Source organism: Thermoascus crustaceus (genome assembly GCF_041956765.1).
Source record: "Thermoascus crustaceus strain CBS 181.67 unplaced genomic scaffold VTN00scaffold_3, whole genome shotgun sequence".
Classification (NCBI taxonomy): Eukaryota; Fungi; Ascomycota; class Eurotiomycetes; order Eurotiales; family Thermoascaceae; genus Thermoascus; species Thermoascus crustaceus.
Window position 1 is genome coordinate 3,777,273 of NW_027192529.1, and position 15,140 is coordinate 3,792,412.

Consider the following 15,140-nt stretch of genomic DNA (forward strand, 5'->3'; position numbering starts at 1 on the left):
TCGCGGGGTTTTGTCGGTTCAAGTCGAATACTCCCAGGCTTCTAGTCTGATCACATTCTTGACAAGAACGGCAGGCGACAAACGGCCCAATCTTGCGATTTCTTTTCAGATACTCCGGATCCAGCACGGTCGAGATGTCAATTGTGACAGTTTAATTGCCCACCAAGAAAATGTGATCTGGAGTCAGGGACAGCCGGGAGATTTAACGAGGTAGAGAGAAGGCAGACAGGACAGTCCATCTAATATATGCAAGGGGTGCTGTCAAAGCCCCTCATGCGCCTGCCGGAATTCAACGTCGAGGGGCTTGCATGTGCAAGTTGTTCGATCACTGGCATTTCAAGTCGATTGCCTGATTTGAGCGAAGTCTATCCACGGTTCGGGTTGCAAAATCCCTTTGACCGGGTTGACAGGTTGTGGTGTTCAACATGGACACCGGCGGTCACGGTCCTCGCCCGCTTTGGCGCCCGTCTTTCGCGCCTCTCGCCGGCTCCACCGCGCGGGTTGTGACTGGCGCGGTCGAGCGTCGAACGTGGTTCAACGTGCAGAGGCGTGTGCGGTAAACGAACAGTTAGGTAGTGTCCTAGCTCCAGAGCTTACATTTACAGCAGTCTGTACCGAGAGGTCGTTATTTTTTTGGAGGATGGGAGGGTGACTGCGTCTGTTGGGATGGCCCATTAGTACTACCTATAAAAAAAACAGTAACGTCGAGAGTTGGATCCTGTCGAGCATGGAGCATGGAGCTGGTACTCCCCAGTGCCAGGGACGTGGGATGGGAAAGCCCAGCAATAATGATTTCTGACGCATGGCATCTCGACCCAAGACGGGGAAGAATATCAACATCGACCATGGGTAAGAAGCAGCAGACAGGACCAGACGAGATGCTCTGGTTGGCTGCGGCGCGGGGGTTCGACGACGAGGACGAGGATTTCTTGGGGCGCGTCCGCTCGGATGGCAGCCGGCCGATCCCAGGCACAGAAGCACAGAACGACGAACGAGTCGACTAAAAAATGATTTCACGTTGTGCTCAGAACGACGCACGGCGCGGGGCGGTCAGCACCTCGAGCAGCAGAAAAACGTCCACCGCCGTCGAGGGACAGATTGACTTCCAACGCAACCGTGGACACGGCGTATGGTCCTGTCACTCCGTCGGGTTGAGCGGGCTGGATAAATCTGGAGATGCCTCATGTCTGCCTCTTGCACGCGAGTATCGAGTGACGACGCATCCATGTCGCCGGGCACGCTTGACGCAGGCTAGTATGGGATTACGAAGAAAGCCACGCCTCCTCTTTCGGTCTGCTGGACTCGAGGACATGCTATACAGTGCCGTAGTCTCGCTCTGCCACCTTCTTTGACTGCGTAGAAATAGCAAAAGGGTCTTCCTGGTAGAGGACAGCGCATAGATCTCGTAAATTCGTCGTATTGTACAGTGTACCTGTGTAGCTGTGAAAGAGGCCCCTGTTCCCCTCGTGCTGGGGCGGCGCCGCCTGTCGCCGTGTCAGAACAGCCCAACACCCGAAACTTTTCTGATCCACGGTCCACCAACACCAACACCATCCTTCTCTTCCTCTTCCCCTTCTCTTTGCCCTCAACTCCCCTTCCCTTTTCCCCTGTCCGTCTGGATCACGACGCTCTTTGGTCGTGATCTGTGTCTCTTGCTCGCTCGCAGAGGCACCCCGTCCCAAGTCCTACGTCCCCTGCCGCCCGCCCCGGCCTCTCCCAGCTGCGAGAGATGGCAACCGTCGCGGCGCCCACTCCGAAGCTCGACCGCTACATCGTGATCCACGTTGCAACTACTTGCGACGAACATGGCGTCTACGTGACTAAGGACTCCGCAGAGGTCATCGAGCTGGGATGGATCTTGCTGGATACAAAGACGTGTGAGGAGGTGCGCGCCGCCTGCGTCTGACAGTGCTGTCGGCTGCTGTGCAATTCCGCTGACCGAGTTCTTCGTAAAAGCTGCACCGGGAGAGTGTGCTCGTCAAACCCGTCAACACCCCCATCACTCCGCTCTGCAGTAAGTCCCAGGCGCTCGACCAAGTTGGGCCTCCCCTATGAGGGTTCAATGGCTGACGTTGCCCAGCGAGCTTGACGACTCTCACCTGGGAGCACGTTCGCTCAGCAGGAACCTTCCGGGATGCCATCAACCGCTTTGACGCCTTCGCCCAGGAACACCTTCTCAGCAAGAACCTCGAGTTCTCCTTCGTGACCCTCGACTCCTGGGACCTGCGTGTCCAGCTCCCTCGAGAGGCTCGGGACAAAGCTGTCGTTCTGCCCCCGTATCTCCAGCACTCCCGCACCTTCGACCTTCGTACCGAGTATCAAAGATGGCAGACACACCATCCCGAGTCGCTGCCCTTCGGCCCCAGCTCGCTGTCCAACATCTGTGCCGCCCTGGAGGTCGAGCCGGTCCAGTCCTCAGCGCCAATTAAGCACAACCTGCCCTTTCACCTCCAGGCTCTGGCTCCAGCATCGCCGCGCCGTGCTATGGAGGAGGCGATCACACTGGCCCGGGTTCTGCGGGGTCTCATCCGCAAGTCTCAGCCTCCGCACGAGCACCCCGAGATCCTGACCCGCCCCATGGACGCCCGGGCTGATGTTCGTGCTTTCTTGGCAGAGCGCAGCAAGGTGCTCCACATGAGCGGCTTGCCTCACGATACGACGCAATCTGAGCTGGAGAGCTGGTTCACGCAATTTGGAGGACGCCCGATTGCTTTCTGGACCCTCCGTACCCCGGACCAGCACAAGCCCACTGGAACCGGTTTCGCGGTGTTCTCGTCCCACGAGGAGGTATGAGAGTGGTTATGCCCGTCGTTTTGAGTCTTTTATATGCTGACCCCATCTCCTCGCTCTGCAGGCTGCCGAGAGTCTCTGTATGAACGGTCGTGCTTTGAACGAGAAGGCCATCGAGGTTTCTCCGTCGTCCAGCCGTGTCCTTGACCGCGCCGCTGAAATCCTCACTCCTTTCCCGCCGTCCAAGAACCGTCCGAGACCGGGTGACTGGACCTGTCCATCCTGCGGCTTCTCCAACTTCCAGCGCCGCACTGCTTGCTTCCGTTGCTCGTTCCCTGCCGTGGGTGCTGCTCCCGACCCGATGGGCTATGGTGCTTATGGCTATGGCCCCCCATCTATGATCCCGCCTCACATGACCCATCACGGTGCTCACGGTATGGGCCACTCCCGCGGCATGGGAGGCAACGGAGGCGTTGTCCCATTCCGGGCTGGTGACTGGAAGTGTGGCTCTGAGGGATGTGGTTACCATAACTTCGCCAAAAACATCAACTGTCTGCGCTGTGGTGCTCCTCGCTCTGGCGCGGCCGTTGTTGCCGACTCCTCCTTCCCATCTCCTATGGATCCTCCATCGGGCTTTGGCATGGGTCCTGCCTCCATCACGAGCACCCCTGGCCCTGGCCCGTTTGCTTCGACGGCCGGAGGGTTTGGCGGCTTTGGCCAGCAGTTTGGAGCTCCACCAAATAACTACGCCTTGCCGTCCGGCCTTGGCACTGCCCCTGGACCTTATCCTCCCATGGGCCAGATGAACGCAGGCTATGGATCGACAAACGTCTCCCAGTCTGCTGCCTCGTTCGGCAACCCGGCGACTCAGGCTGCCTTCACTGCAGCTGACCACACTCCTCAGTCGGCCAATGCTTCCAACGGCAACTTCTATGGCAACGATGGCTCGAGCGACCCCTTCGCATTCCTTTCTACCGGGCTTGGCGGTCTCACCGTTTCTGATGACGCTCGCAGAAACGGCGCTTCTGCCAACAAGTCCCCGGCCTAAGTTTGCCCACGAAAGCTTTCGGGACTCTCCCCCCCCAATTTAGTTTGTCAGTATGAAAGTCTTACTTTATTGTTGGCATAGGTGTGGATCGCTTCTCGTTTGGTGCGTGCTTGTATAAGGGAATTTACAGTTCTGGTGCATATGGCTGGTAGGAGCCGCTGGGTGCTTGTCGTTGGTTCGCACGGGTTTCGCTTGGTCTCTCGGTCTCTCGGTCAGCCCTGTTCGACTTGTTTAATATTCCGTCTTTGAGAGCGATGCATGATAGGCCCAGGAAACCCTGAGGGACGGCAACAGACAGGTGGCAGGGCACCTCTTTTCTTTACGCCTACTGCTTCGATTTCTTCTTCCTGGACGACACTTCCTGTCCTCTGATCGGAGATCATGTTTGAGATCGAGAGCTTTCTTTTTTTTTCTTTTTCCTTTTTCTCTGGAGACAAAGACCGGACGTGCAATGTCTAGATGCCTTTTCCAATGTTTCTAACGGCAGTGGTTAACGTGGCGGGAAACTATTGGAAAATGCTGGTATGATCACGGGTGGGATACAACGGAACGGACTTTTGTCGGGGGTGTTGGTGGTTTCCTTTCGAACCAGCGATTTTCAACACGCAAGCGACGGACGGAGATATGGACAGGCAGAAATATTACGAGAGTGAAGTGCAACAGAATGTTTTCTTGAGGTCTATAATAGCTTTCTTTGTATTTTGCAAAAGTCATCGTTTGGAGGGATACATAAAAGAGTCGGAGCGATAAATTGTACCAAAGCACATGGGGGGAGGAAATGCGCGTTGGAAGGGAAACTCACAAAATTGGGGGAATAAACGCGGTTTGGGAGCCATGGGCTGGCTGGCTAACGGGGTTTGTTTCTCCTCTTTCTTCTCTTTCTGTGCTCGATTGTTGGCATTTTGCAGCTGGCTTCCGCGTCGTCGTCTCATTGTTGTTGGCGGACTGTCCTTGACCTGGGCTGGGGAATGGCTCGGTGGCGCTGGGTCGTCGTTCGGGGTTGGACGCGTCTGGTTGATGTACGCTGCTCTCCGAGGCTTACCTGGTCTTACTTTTTGTGTATTTTCCTTGTTTTCTTTTCTTTCTTTTTTTTTTCGTTAATTGTTGAAAGATCTTCGGTTTCTTTCTCATTTTGGTATTTGCTTCCCCTCTCAAATCTCATTACTGTCTACTTTCCGGTTTGATTGATGTCTGCTCGACGAAGAGCTCAGCGGCAATACTGCCTCTATTAAGTATTATTCATGATAGCATAAGCACAAGCGCAAAAAGCAACATAACATTCCCTCTGTCGGTATTTACAGTATAGAACGGTAGTCACGTAGCTGCATCAGTTTTCGGAACTAGAATGCATCAATTTCCGTAGTCTAAACGCTCAAAAGTATGAAGAGAAACAGTGACCGGTTAGAAAAATGATCTTCTTGACAAAAATGTGCGAAGCTATATGAAGCTGAATGGAAATGGAAAATGACAGCAATGATCTCAAGTCTTGTGGTCCGAACGGGATTGGCGCGGGTAACCGCGCGTCTAGCGCTTCACAGTAGCTCTGGAGGCAGCTGCGGACTCGCGTCCACCTGGGCAGCACCCCGTCATCGCTCAGGCCCGCTGGACTGCTCGACAACTCCACATGCCTCCAAGCGCCTCCTCTGCCTCCTCACCTCGTTTTTAATCTATCCTCCTCACTCGTCCTGTACCCGACTCCATCTCCCCAGTTCTAGGACGGTCGCTACGACCCCGCTTCATCCATAATGGCCGCCGGATACGACCGAGCGCTTTCAGGTAGGGTAGCTCTGCGACCACGTCTGTTGAGGTTTCTGCTAATGAAACGCAGTCTTCAGGTAGGATTCAGTCCCACGGAGCTTCAGGACTTTCCCTCTAACCACTTCCCAGTCCTGATGGACACGTGTTCCAAGTCGAATATGCCCTTGAAGCCGTCAAGCGAGGTACTACACATCCAACAACCTGACCCGGGCACACACATGATGGAATAGTTTAAAGCTCACAGGTGCCAGGAACTTGCGCTGTGGGTGTCAAGGGCAAGGACATCGTCGTCCTGGGCTGCGAGAAGCGCTCCGCCATGAAGCTCCAAGATATCCGCATCACCCCGTCCAAGATCTGCCTCATCGACAACCACGTCTGTCTCGCCTTTGCGGGGCTCAACGCCGACGCCCGCATCCTCGTCGACAAGGCCCGGGTAGAGGCCCAGTCGCACCGCTTGACCGTCGAGGACCCCGTCTCCATTGAGTACATCACGAAATATGTGGCCAGTGTGCAGCAGCGGTACACGCAGAGCGGTGGTGTCCGGCCATTTGGTATCAGTACTTTGATTGTGGGATTCGATAAGGGTGATAATGTTCCGCGGTTGTACCAGACGGAGCCGTCTGGTATTTACTCTGCATGGTAAGCTTTGGGCTCTTAGCGTTCGTGAATGGCACTGTGGCTGGGATGTGGGCTCATGGCTTCTCTCCGAATTCTAGGAAGGCGAACGCCATCGGCCGATCCAGCAAGACCGTCCGGGAGTTCCTCGAGCGGAATCACAAGGATGATATGGACCGGGAGCAGACCCTGCAGCTTACCATCAAGTCCCTGCTGGAGGTCGTGCAGACCGGTGCGAAGAACATCGAGATTGCGATCATGGCCCCCGGGAAACCCGTGGAGATGCTTCCCGACGAACAGATCGAGGCCTACGTCAAGAGCATTGAAGCAGAGAAGCAGGAGGAGGCGGCCAAGAAGAAGGGCCGGGCGCCGGGCACCACCACCGCGGCGATATTAACACGCGGTGGCGGTGGTGGAGAGCGTGGAGAGGGAAGCCTTGAGAGCTGAACTAGAGTAGAGTAGAGAGGAGGATGGCTACGACTACTACTGCTACAACATCTGGGAGTGGGCGTTGTAGAGCGGCTTAACTTTACGTGGATTTATATCACTGACCTTCAAAAGAAATTTACGAGCGTACACACACACCAACATCATCATATTATTTACCTAACTAGCACCGTATATCTACTGTTTCAAGCGGTCTAGGGATATTATCGTAAAGTTATAAATCAGTTAACCAAGAAGGGGGGCACGGTATTCGGCTGAGAGAAGCAATCTGAATCGGATTAATATATCGTGTCATCGTAATTTTCCTTCCTTCCACCAGCGGTGGACAAAGGGGAAATGGGGCCATGCTAGCCCAGCCGATCCGCAGCGTCCTTGACGTTGAAGATGGAACGCTCCGCGTGCCCGCGTATGCGGTCGTCTTTGAGCATTCTGGTGGATGTCAGTAAAAAGAAAAGAATTCGATGTCTTGCAGATAGAATATACGGCCATATAAAGGGGAAAAGGGAAGCAGAACGTACCTGGAATCTATGCGCGCGTCCTCGCCCTCGATCTTCAGGGCGGGCTTGGGCGTCACGGCCTCGATGACGAAGTGGTTGTCGCAGTGCGGGCAGTATTCGTCGCTATCGATATCATTAGTATGATAATGTCATTTTCTCTGTGGTGCGAGTATGTACATACCTCTCCTCAAACTCGGACGCGTCCTTGCGGAAGCACTTTTTGCACTTTTTACAGGCGAAGGTCTATTTCGAATGCCACTATGTTAGATCCGGTTCTAGACTTTTTTTTTCCCCCATTTTTGCCCTTGGATGAAGGTAACATCTGCATAAAATAGAGGAGGAAAATGATTAACGGCTTAACTTACCATCTCGAAAGACTGCTGCAGGGGATGGCTCTCCTGCTCGTAGTGGCATTCTGCGCAGTCGAACCATTTCCGGCCTGCTGTGCACTTAGTATTTATGTTCCGCATATGATGTAACATAAGGGGCATGAAGAGAAGAAGAGGGATATAGATAGATACGTACAGCATGGCGACCGGATGGCCACTTGGGCGTTGAGGATATGCTTGCTGGGGGGATTTAGCCTGTGCTTTGGTTTCTAATGCGGAAGAGGAGCAGGATGGGCTTTATCTTACCACATCGTGTGCTGTCTTAGAGACCACCGTTGACCGGTCGAGTGTTCTGATGTCTCCAGAGTTCTGTGTCCGCCAAAAGACTCGGAGTCAACGGTTCCTGCATGGAGACGGCGGTGCGGCTAGAGGCTTGGCTGATGGCAGTGCCTGTGGAGAGCCCGTGCGCTTCCTGAGACGATCTTCCTTTCGATCTACAAGACGAGCTCCGGTTGCCAGAGTCTCGTTCCCTTGTGAACGCCGGTCGACCTGTTCTTTTGTCTGTTCGCCTTTTACGCGACTGCTGTGTTTCTATCGCTGTGCCCTGCGACTTTTTTTGCATGCTGCGCAGCCTTACGCCCCAGACAGCGTCATCCACGGCCTCCTCACTAGACCTCCTGGCCACGCCGTGCTAAGAGAGAGAGGAGAAAGAGGGGAGACGGATCGGAGTCCCTGCCATGGTCCCCCTGCCGGGCGATCTGGCCTTTTCTTTTGCTGCTGCTCATTGATCAACACACTTCCCCTCTCTCATTGGCGGCTCACGAGCGCCCTTGGGGAGGTTTCAACCTCGAGAACTAATACTGTGGGGGGGGCGCAGGTTTTCCGTTAAACGGGCCCCCGTTGCATTTCAACAGCCTCTCCTCTTTCTCCAGTCCTCCAACCCGTTGGGGATATACCGCACGTGGCAGCCTACGACCCTAACTGCGACCGCCTCGTTTGAAAGATACCTGAAGATCCCCTTACTATTGGACAAAGGGAGAGAGAGAGAGAAAGAGAGACAGATAGAGAGCGGTGTGCGGCAAGGGGAAGCAGTTATATCATATGAACCGGCTGCTCTGTTTCATTGTGCGACTGGATCATCGTCGTTGCGGCCATGGAAGGCAACGGGAAGGATAACAATAATAATAAGGACGGCACTGACAATGCGCCGATTGTGAGTAAAATCATTCTTATATCACATTCTCACCCATGCTCCCTCGTGGTCTGACACGCTCCTGTGAACTTTGTGACAGAAACCGGTCTCGTCCCTGTTGTCCCATTTCGAGAATCTCTCCAGTCGTCTGTCGCCATCGAACAGTAACAACGGCGCGGGCAGCCCGCGCGATACCTCTCCCCGATTCCTCAGGACGCCGGATCAGGGGGATGACAACAACTCGCGTTATGTCGCCGGGCGCGCGTCCTTGGATCTGCCTCGTTCACAGTCCCCCTGGGGAGTCGCGTCGGCCAGTCTACAGAGCGAGCATCTGCCCAGTCCCCCTAATGGACGGACCGATTCCGCGCGAAACGGCTCGTCGCCGATAGGGAGAAGACGAGGTTTCTCCAGACCGCTGTCGATGAACCTGCGATCCTCGCCGCAGTTGCCTCCGACGTTGACGGTCGACTCTCCTCGTTCGCCCCCGCGCGGCTTCGATGCCGGTTCGGACAATAATAATACTAGTAATAATAATAATGCGAACAACAGAGGCACCGGGCATCATTATTCTCGGAGCGCTGTAGGTACTTCTGACACGGCCTCGCGATCAACCCCGCCTCGCCCGTATGGCCGTCCGTTGACACCGAGCTTTGGATATGCCGGCTCCAGCGAAGGGAACTCGGATCACTTGTTAGAGAGAGGGAATTCGCCTGTCGGAAAGGCCAAAAGTGCCTCCGTGCCTCCGCCGGTGAACAGGGCTGACAAACCGAAGATCCTTGGGAGGGGGTCGAACCTGTCCCAGGCGGATGTGAGTGCTCTCGCGCCGACATTTGAACAGACCACCTCGGACGAGAGGGTTTCTCCTTTCAGTACGCCGCCTAGCAGCCCTGAAAAGCCTGAAATACCTGAAAGAAGACCCTCCCGGCCTTTCCTGCCGGAAGCAGCAGGGAAATTCTTCAAGTCTCCTTCGCCTTCTCGACCCGTGACCGAACCTCCTCCTCGCCCCCCGACCGCTGAGAAACCGACTCTGCCCACTCAATCAGCCCTGCGAGATGCAAGGGAGCTGGGATTCTCACGGGCACCGCCCGTCCCTGAACCTTCCAGAGATACGAAACCCATAATGAAGCCGATCCCCCCACCCAGCAAGCGTTGCGATCCACCACTGAATAGACCTCGCGATCCGCGGGAATTTGGCCTGGCAGGTCGTAGCGATCATCCGGAGGATCGACCTGGCCTACCGCCTCGGATTCCGGCGACGAATTCTCGGGACAGGGGATCTGACATTAGGTCGAGAAGATCGTTGGACGTGCCGCGGAACAACGACCAGCCATCTCCGTCCCCGTCGAGGCGACTGTCGGCCATCGACACGAATGGGCAATTTCCCCCTCCGCCTCGAAGAGATACCTCTGGTGAGGGTCAACCGCAGTCAGCTCAGAGCCCGCGACCACCCCCAGTCTTCCGTGAGACGAAGTATACTTCTCCCTCTACGGAACGTTATCAGAGGTCAGATGACTACGAGGAGGAGCAAGCGCCCGAAGAGACTCCTACTCCTGTGCCACGTACGGATTATCCAGATTCGTCGCAGGTAAATCGACGGCCGCCAGTCTTGAAGACCGGACCTTCGGTGATACCTACGAAGTATGACACGCGTGTCTTCGATGTGTGCGGGAGGTATGTGTGTACGACTGGGTTCTTGACTAGAGTATGGGATGTCACCACCGGGGAACTCGTGATGAGCATGAGCCACGGAGAGACGGTCAAAGTTCTGTCACTTGCATTTAAACCCGGCAAAGGCCTCGAAGATGAGGGGAAGCGGCTGTGGCTGGGTACGAGCATCGGGGAGCTTCACGAAGTCGATATACCCACCCAGTCGATCATATCCTCAAGATCTTACCCCTCTCGTAGGGAGATTATCAAGATATACCGACACAAGAGGGAGATGTGGACGGTCGACGATGAAGGGAGACTGCTCATCTGGCCGCCGGACGAGTCAGGCACGCCCAACTTACAGTACAGTTACAGTAATCCTTACGATCGTGTTGCAAGAGGGCAGACGTTCTCTATGGTGGTTGGCGATACGCTGTGGCTCGCTACTGGCAAGGAAGTCCGAGTATATCGACCGAATGCCAACAACGATGCTGGTTTCCATGTTCTTAGGAGACCACTCGGTACCCATCATAGCGGAGACGTCACGTCTGGTACCTTCACGAACAAGGATGGCGGCCGTGTGTATCTGGGCCATGCCGATGGCAAGGTCACTGTTTACTCGTCGAATGACTACACCTGTCTCGGGACGGTCAATGTGAGCGTGTACAAGATCAACTGCCTGGCTATGGTTGGGGACTATCTGTGGGCTGCCTACAAAACGGGCATGATCTACGTCTACGATATCAACACGAACCCGTGGACGGTAAAGAAGGACTGGCATGCTCACGACAGCCCTGTTGTCGGTCTCCTGCTCGATCCGAGCAGCGTGTGGACGGTGAACCGTCTTCAGGTTACGTCGTTGGGTACGGATAATTGTATCCGTCTCTGGGATGGGATGTTGGAGGATGATTGGCTTGGTGGGTTTCATATCGGTTCTTGGAGTCGAGAGAGATATTTGCTAACAGCAGAGCAGAAGCCAGGATGCAAAGCAGAGATGTCGAATACTGCACGTTCCGCGAGATCAGGGCTACTATAGTGACCTGGAACGCTGGTGCCTCTGTGCCAGGTAGTGTGCGGAACAGTTCCTTTATCCGAGATGCCATCCACCCCGAACAACCTCCGGAGATATTGGTCTTCGGGTTCCAGGAGCTTGTGGACCTTGAGAACAAGAAGATCACTGCCAGTCTGTCACCTTTCTGTCTTGCCCTCTTAGTGTTGTTACTGATGTCTTTGCAGAGAGTCTGCTCATGGGAAGCAAAAAGCGGGATCAGAACGACAAGGAGCATATGAGTCGACAGTACCGCGTCTGGAGGGACCATCTCGCATCTGCTATCAACGAATGCATGCCTCTGGACGAGTCTTATGTGCTGTTGCACACTGCGAACCTTGTCGGTCTGTTCACCTGTGTTTTTATCAAACAGCAGGAGCGGCAGAAAATTCGGAATATCAGCGCTGCGGAAGTGAAGCGGGGTATGGGTGGCTTGCATGGAAATAAGGTACTTAGTCTTTTCAGTCGATCTGCTGGCCGCTGTTAACGTCCTGTAGGGTGCTCTCATACTTCGGTTTGTGATTGACGACAGCTCTTTGTGCTTCGTGAACTGCCATCTTGCTGCTGGTCAGACGCAGACCGCCCATCGTAATAATGATATAGCTGCCATCCTCGAGAGCGAGTCGCTCCCGGCCGAGAATAGCCTCACGACACGTGCGGATCTCTATGTCGGAGGCGGCGACGGAACGATGATCATGGACCACGAGATCTGTATCCTGAACGGGGATCTCAACTACCGGATAGACTCGATTCCGCGCAACGTCATCATCGACGACATCAAAAACAACAATCTCCCGAAACTGCTGGAGCGCGACCAGCTGCTCGCGTCGAAGCGCAAGAACCCCGGATTCCGCCTGCGCTCGTTCAACGAGGCGCCGATCACTTTCGCCCCAACGTACAAGTACGACGTTGGCACGGACGACTACGACTCGAGTGAGAAGAAGCGCGCGCCCGCGTGGTGCGATCGCGTGCTCTACCGCGGTGTTGGGCGGATCAAGCAGCTTGAGTATCGCCGGCATGAGGTGCGCGCGTCCGATCACCGGCCCGTGAGCGCGTCGTTCAAGATGCGGGTCAAGACGGTCTCGCCGAAGGACCGCGCGGTGATCTGGGAGGAGTGTGTGAAGGAGTTTGCGAAGGAGAAGCGGAGGTTGGCTTCTGAGGCGAGGTAGGTGGTCACCTTTAAATCTAATACACCAGTTTAGGACGGTTGAATAGAAGCGGGCGCTTACTTCCATCGTGCAGCATTGAATACCTCGTCAATGTCCTCGGAATCGACCTGCAGGAGGCACGGTCCTTGATCGCCAACGGCGGCAAATAATAGCTGCCACACCTACTCTTTTACCATGTCATGTCCTGACCTATTCTTCTTCGACGTTCACCCTGACCCATTGTATATCAATCAGCAAGCAAGCCTTGAAAAGTTGCATTGGTGCATCTTGTTGTCATTGTCTTGCGCACTGTTTGGACCCCATACTCGGTTGCACTTGCACTTAGTAATAAACCCCATCACACGCGGCCTTTTTTTTTCAGTGGCACAGCAGAAGAGAAAGAGCTTAGACCTCAAACCCCATGTTCGCTGTCCATGTTCAAACAAATTCCCTTCGTTCCTCAGCACAGCACACACAGCACATAGCATCACATCACATCACATCTGGCTAGCCACGTGTACGACTAATGATTTCACGATAGATTTTATGCATACATACATACATACATCATGAGGATCAGATCAGATCAGATCAGATCAGGTGAAAAGAGAAAGAGAAAAGAGAAGAAACAATTTAGTCTAATCTGGTCTCTTATCACTATCACTTCACTGTCCATACATAATTGTCTACCTACAAACATACAGTTCCTAGTGGACTATTGCCGATCTATATATTTCAGGACAGAGAGAAGAGAGATGGAAGGGTTTAATATTGAAGTTGAGTCTGGTCTGGTCTGGCTATATTATATATATTTATTTAATTGTTCTTTTTCTGTCTTCATTGTCGATGGGAATGGTGTTGAATTGGATTGGATGTGACACTGCCTACTTGATTAAAAGCAAAGCAGAGAGATGGACTTGACTCTGACTCTGGCTGTCTGAATGTGTATTTCCACTACTACTGTCTATATTCTTCCCTTTCTTTTTAGTTTTCTTCCTTTCTTCGAGTTAATAGGTTTTAAGTGGTATATATGGTTGTAATAGTCTGGTTTGGTTTCAGTTTGAACGTTGCAGTGTACAAACTTGATTTGTATAGCCTAATTCATTTATTCATTTAACGTTTCTGATGTTATTTTTATTATCTGTTTCTGCTAGTTAAATAGGCTCATTTCATGGCCATGGTGATTGCTTGATTGAGCTTTTGGATCCTCTGTACCTGTCTCTTGTCCTTTATCATGTATATACAAATCAGAAGCAAGCCATGTTCAAACTTTACGCCTAGAATTCGAATGCTACGTCGGTTTATCTACTATCCTCAGATAAATGCCACATGGGAGACGTTTCGTTTACCCCGCCTTAATCCTACTTTGTATATAGCACAGTATGATAGGCTAGCGGGCGAGCACCCTGGTCAGAGAAGAGATCGACACACTCATGGCGGGGCGTATTGTGTTGTGGTGTGGTGCTTGCTGGTTGATGGATAATTTGTACATAGTACCTACCTAATTCTATGCCCGCTCCGGGTTCCTGTAAACTGTCCTCCTTCCGTTGAAGGAAACTCTCCGGTTTGTTTCCTTTTATAATTATGTTGTATGTAATGTATGTATATCTGATCTTGCTCGGTGGCTCGATCGATGTCTGATTGTTGCTGCTTATCAGTCAGATGAGACGGGGTTTTTGTCCCCCGGGGGAGTCGATTAGATTAGATTGGGACTCCCTTTCTAGGAGCACGGCCTAACCTAGACCCATCATTACCATTCAATACGCAGGTATTTTCGTTTTGTTTCAATTAGTTAGTATAGGTGTCTATTTCAAATGTTAAAAAATCCGCAGCTCCTCCCCAAGGATCCCCGCCTCCCTGCTCTGCACAAGATATCGACAGACGCCGAGAAGGAGTCTCAGAAACTCCCTACGGCCCTCACGCTCGAGGAGCGCGAACGGTCGTAAGCGGTAGAATTCCATTTCTTCATCTCTACCTAGTACGGACGGGTTTCTTCCCTTTTTGTAGCAGGGCAGAAGACCCTTCATGTACGCTCGAGACATGACCCTACTGACGCGAATCCGAGTCCGATCCAGACTCACCGCGAATCCAGTGTACTCGTCGAGGCGCGGGTTGTGACTGTAGGCGATGATGGCCTGGAGCAGTATCTGTGGGACTTCATATTGAGCTGTTTCAGCACTGGTAGTACTGCCGGGGCACCTGATGACTGAAAAGAACCGGCGTTATACTTCAGAAGATCGTTCACCCCGCAGATCTTTTAGGTTGGCCTCTACCCCTGCCGGAGATCGACACTTGTGGCACCATGTTGTCGATCCTGTTGGTGGATAATTATATGCGGTGCTACATCCGCGCCCGGGGCTATGCACACGGTGCAGACCAAGTTTGCATACTGTAGGGCAATTCCTATTCTCCTTCTGTTGAAGGAAAATTCCCCGGTTTTTATTTTGTAATTGCGTTGCATTACTGCAGATTGGGATCTATCTATCCATCTGCCCCTGTCGATAGCAGGGGCTGTGGATTGATTGAATTGGGCCTTGATTGGTACGAGGCTATAATTACGTAGATCTCCATGCAGTAGAGTAACACAACACATGTATGCTTCCCCGCACTTGAGGAGACAGAGTTCGAGTCCAGTCCATATGGCCCTATCCAAGGGTTGACTACTTACCTAACATTGAGTG

At 53.2% G+C, this 15,140-nt stretch overlaps 7 protein-coding genes across 7 annotated transcripts; 5 read left to right on the forward strand and 2 right to left on the reverse strand.

Moving 5' to 3' along the window:
* Positions 1–425: 425 nt before the first annotated feature.
* Positions 426–1,004, forward strand: VTN00DRAFT_6558 (uncharacterized protein; the record flags this gene model as incomplete). The annotated part of the gene is made up of 2 exons (XM_069433207.1): positions 426–556; positions 821–1,004. The coding sequence occupies 2 exons, from the start codon at positions 426–428 to the stop codon at positions 1,002–1,004; spliced, it is 315 nt and encodes a 104-aa protein (XP_069288990.1).
* A 725-nt stretch (positions 1,005–1,729) lies between these two features.
* On the forward strand, positions 1,730–3,778 carry VTN00DRAFT_6559 (uncharacterized protein; the record flags this gene model as incomplete). The annotated part of the gene is made up of 4 exons (XM_069433208.1): positions 1,730–1,885; positions 1,957–2,014; positions 2,081–2,787; positions 2,855–3,778. The coding sequence occupies 4 exons, from the start codon at positions 1,730–1,732 to the stop codon at positions 3,776–3,778; spliced, it is 1,845 nt and encodes a 614-aa protein (XP_069288991.1).
* A 124-nt stretch (positions 3,779–3,902) lies between these two features.
* Positions 3,903–4,161, reverse strand: VTN00DRAFT_6560 (uncharacterized protein; the record flags this gene model as incomplete). Its single annotated transcript, XM_069433210.1, has 2 exons — positions 3,903–4,055; positions 4,108–4,161. The coding sequence occupies 2 exons, from the start codon at positions 4,159–4,161 to the stop codon at positions 3,903–3,905; spliced, it is 207 nt and encodes a 68-aa protein (XP_069288992.1).
* Positions 4,162–5,523: 1,362 nt separating this feature from the next.
* On the forward strand, positions 5,524–6,598 carry VTN00DRAFT_6561 (uncharacterized protein; the record flags this gene model as incomplete). The annotated part of the gene is made up of 5 exons (XM_069433211.1): positions 5,524–5,554; positions 5,607–5,613; positions 5,666–5,718; positions 5,788–6,175; positions 6,253–6,598. 5 exons carry the CDS (start codon positions 5,524–5,526, stop codon positions 6,596–6,598), a joined length of 825 nt encoding a protein of 274 aa, XP_069288993.1.
* A 347-nt stretch (positions 6,599–6,945) lies between these two features.
* Positions 6,946–7,735, reverse strand: VTN00DRAFT_6562 (uncharacterized protein; the record flags this gene model as incomplete). The annotated part of the gene is made up of 6 exons (XM_069433212.1): positions 6,946–7,027; positions 7,117–7,218; positions 7,277–7,338; positions 7,461–7,534; positions 7,621–7,664; positions 7,731–7,735. 6 exons carry the CDS (start codon positions 7,733–7,735, stop codon positions 6,946–6,948), a joined length of 369 nt encoding a protein of 122 aa, XP_069288994.1.
* Positions 7,736–8,577: 842 nt separating this feature from the next.
* On the forward strand, positions 8,578–12,629 carry VTN00DRAFT_6563 (uncharacterized protein; the record flags this gene model as incomplete). Its single annotated transcript, XM_069433213.1, has 6 exons — positions 8,578–8,637; positions 8,717–11,180; positions 11,237–11,446; positions 11,500–11,759; positions 11,809–12,476; positions 12,554–12,629. The coding sequence occupies 6 exons, from the start codon at positions 8,578–8,580 to the stop codon at positions 12,627–12,629; spliced, it is 3,738 nt and encodes a 1,245-aa protein (XP_069288995.1).
* A 1,644-nt stretch (positions 12,630–14,273) lies between these two features.
* Positions 14,274–14,669, forward strand: VTN00DRAFT_6564 (uncharacterized protein; the record flags this gene model as incomplete). Its single annotated transcript, XM_069433214.1, has 2 exons — positions 14,274–14,401; positions 14,552–14,669. The coding sequence occupies 2 exons, from the start codon at positions 14,274–14,276 to the stop codon at positions 14,667–14,669; spliced, it is 246 nt and encodes an 81-aa protein (XP_069288996.1).
* Positions 14,670–15,140: the final 471 nt, after the last annotated feature.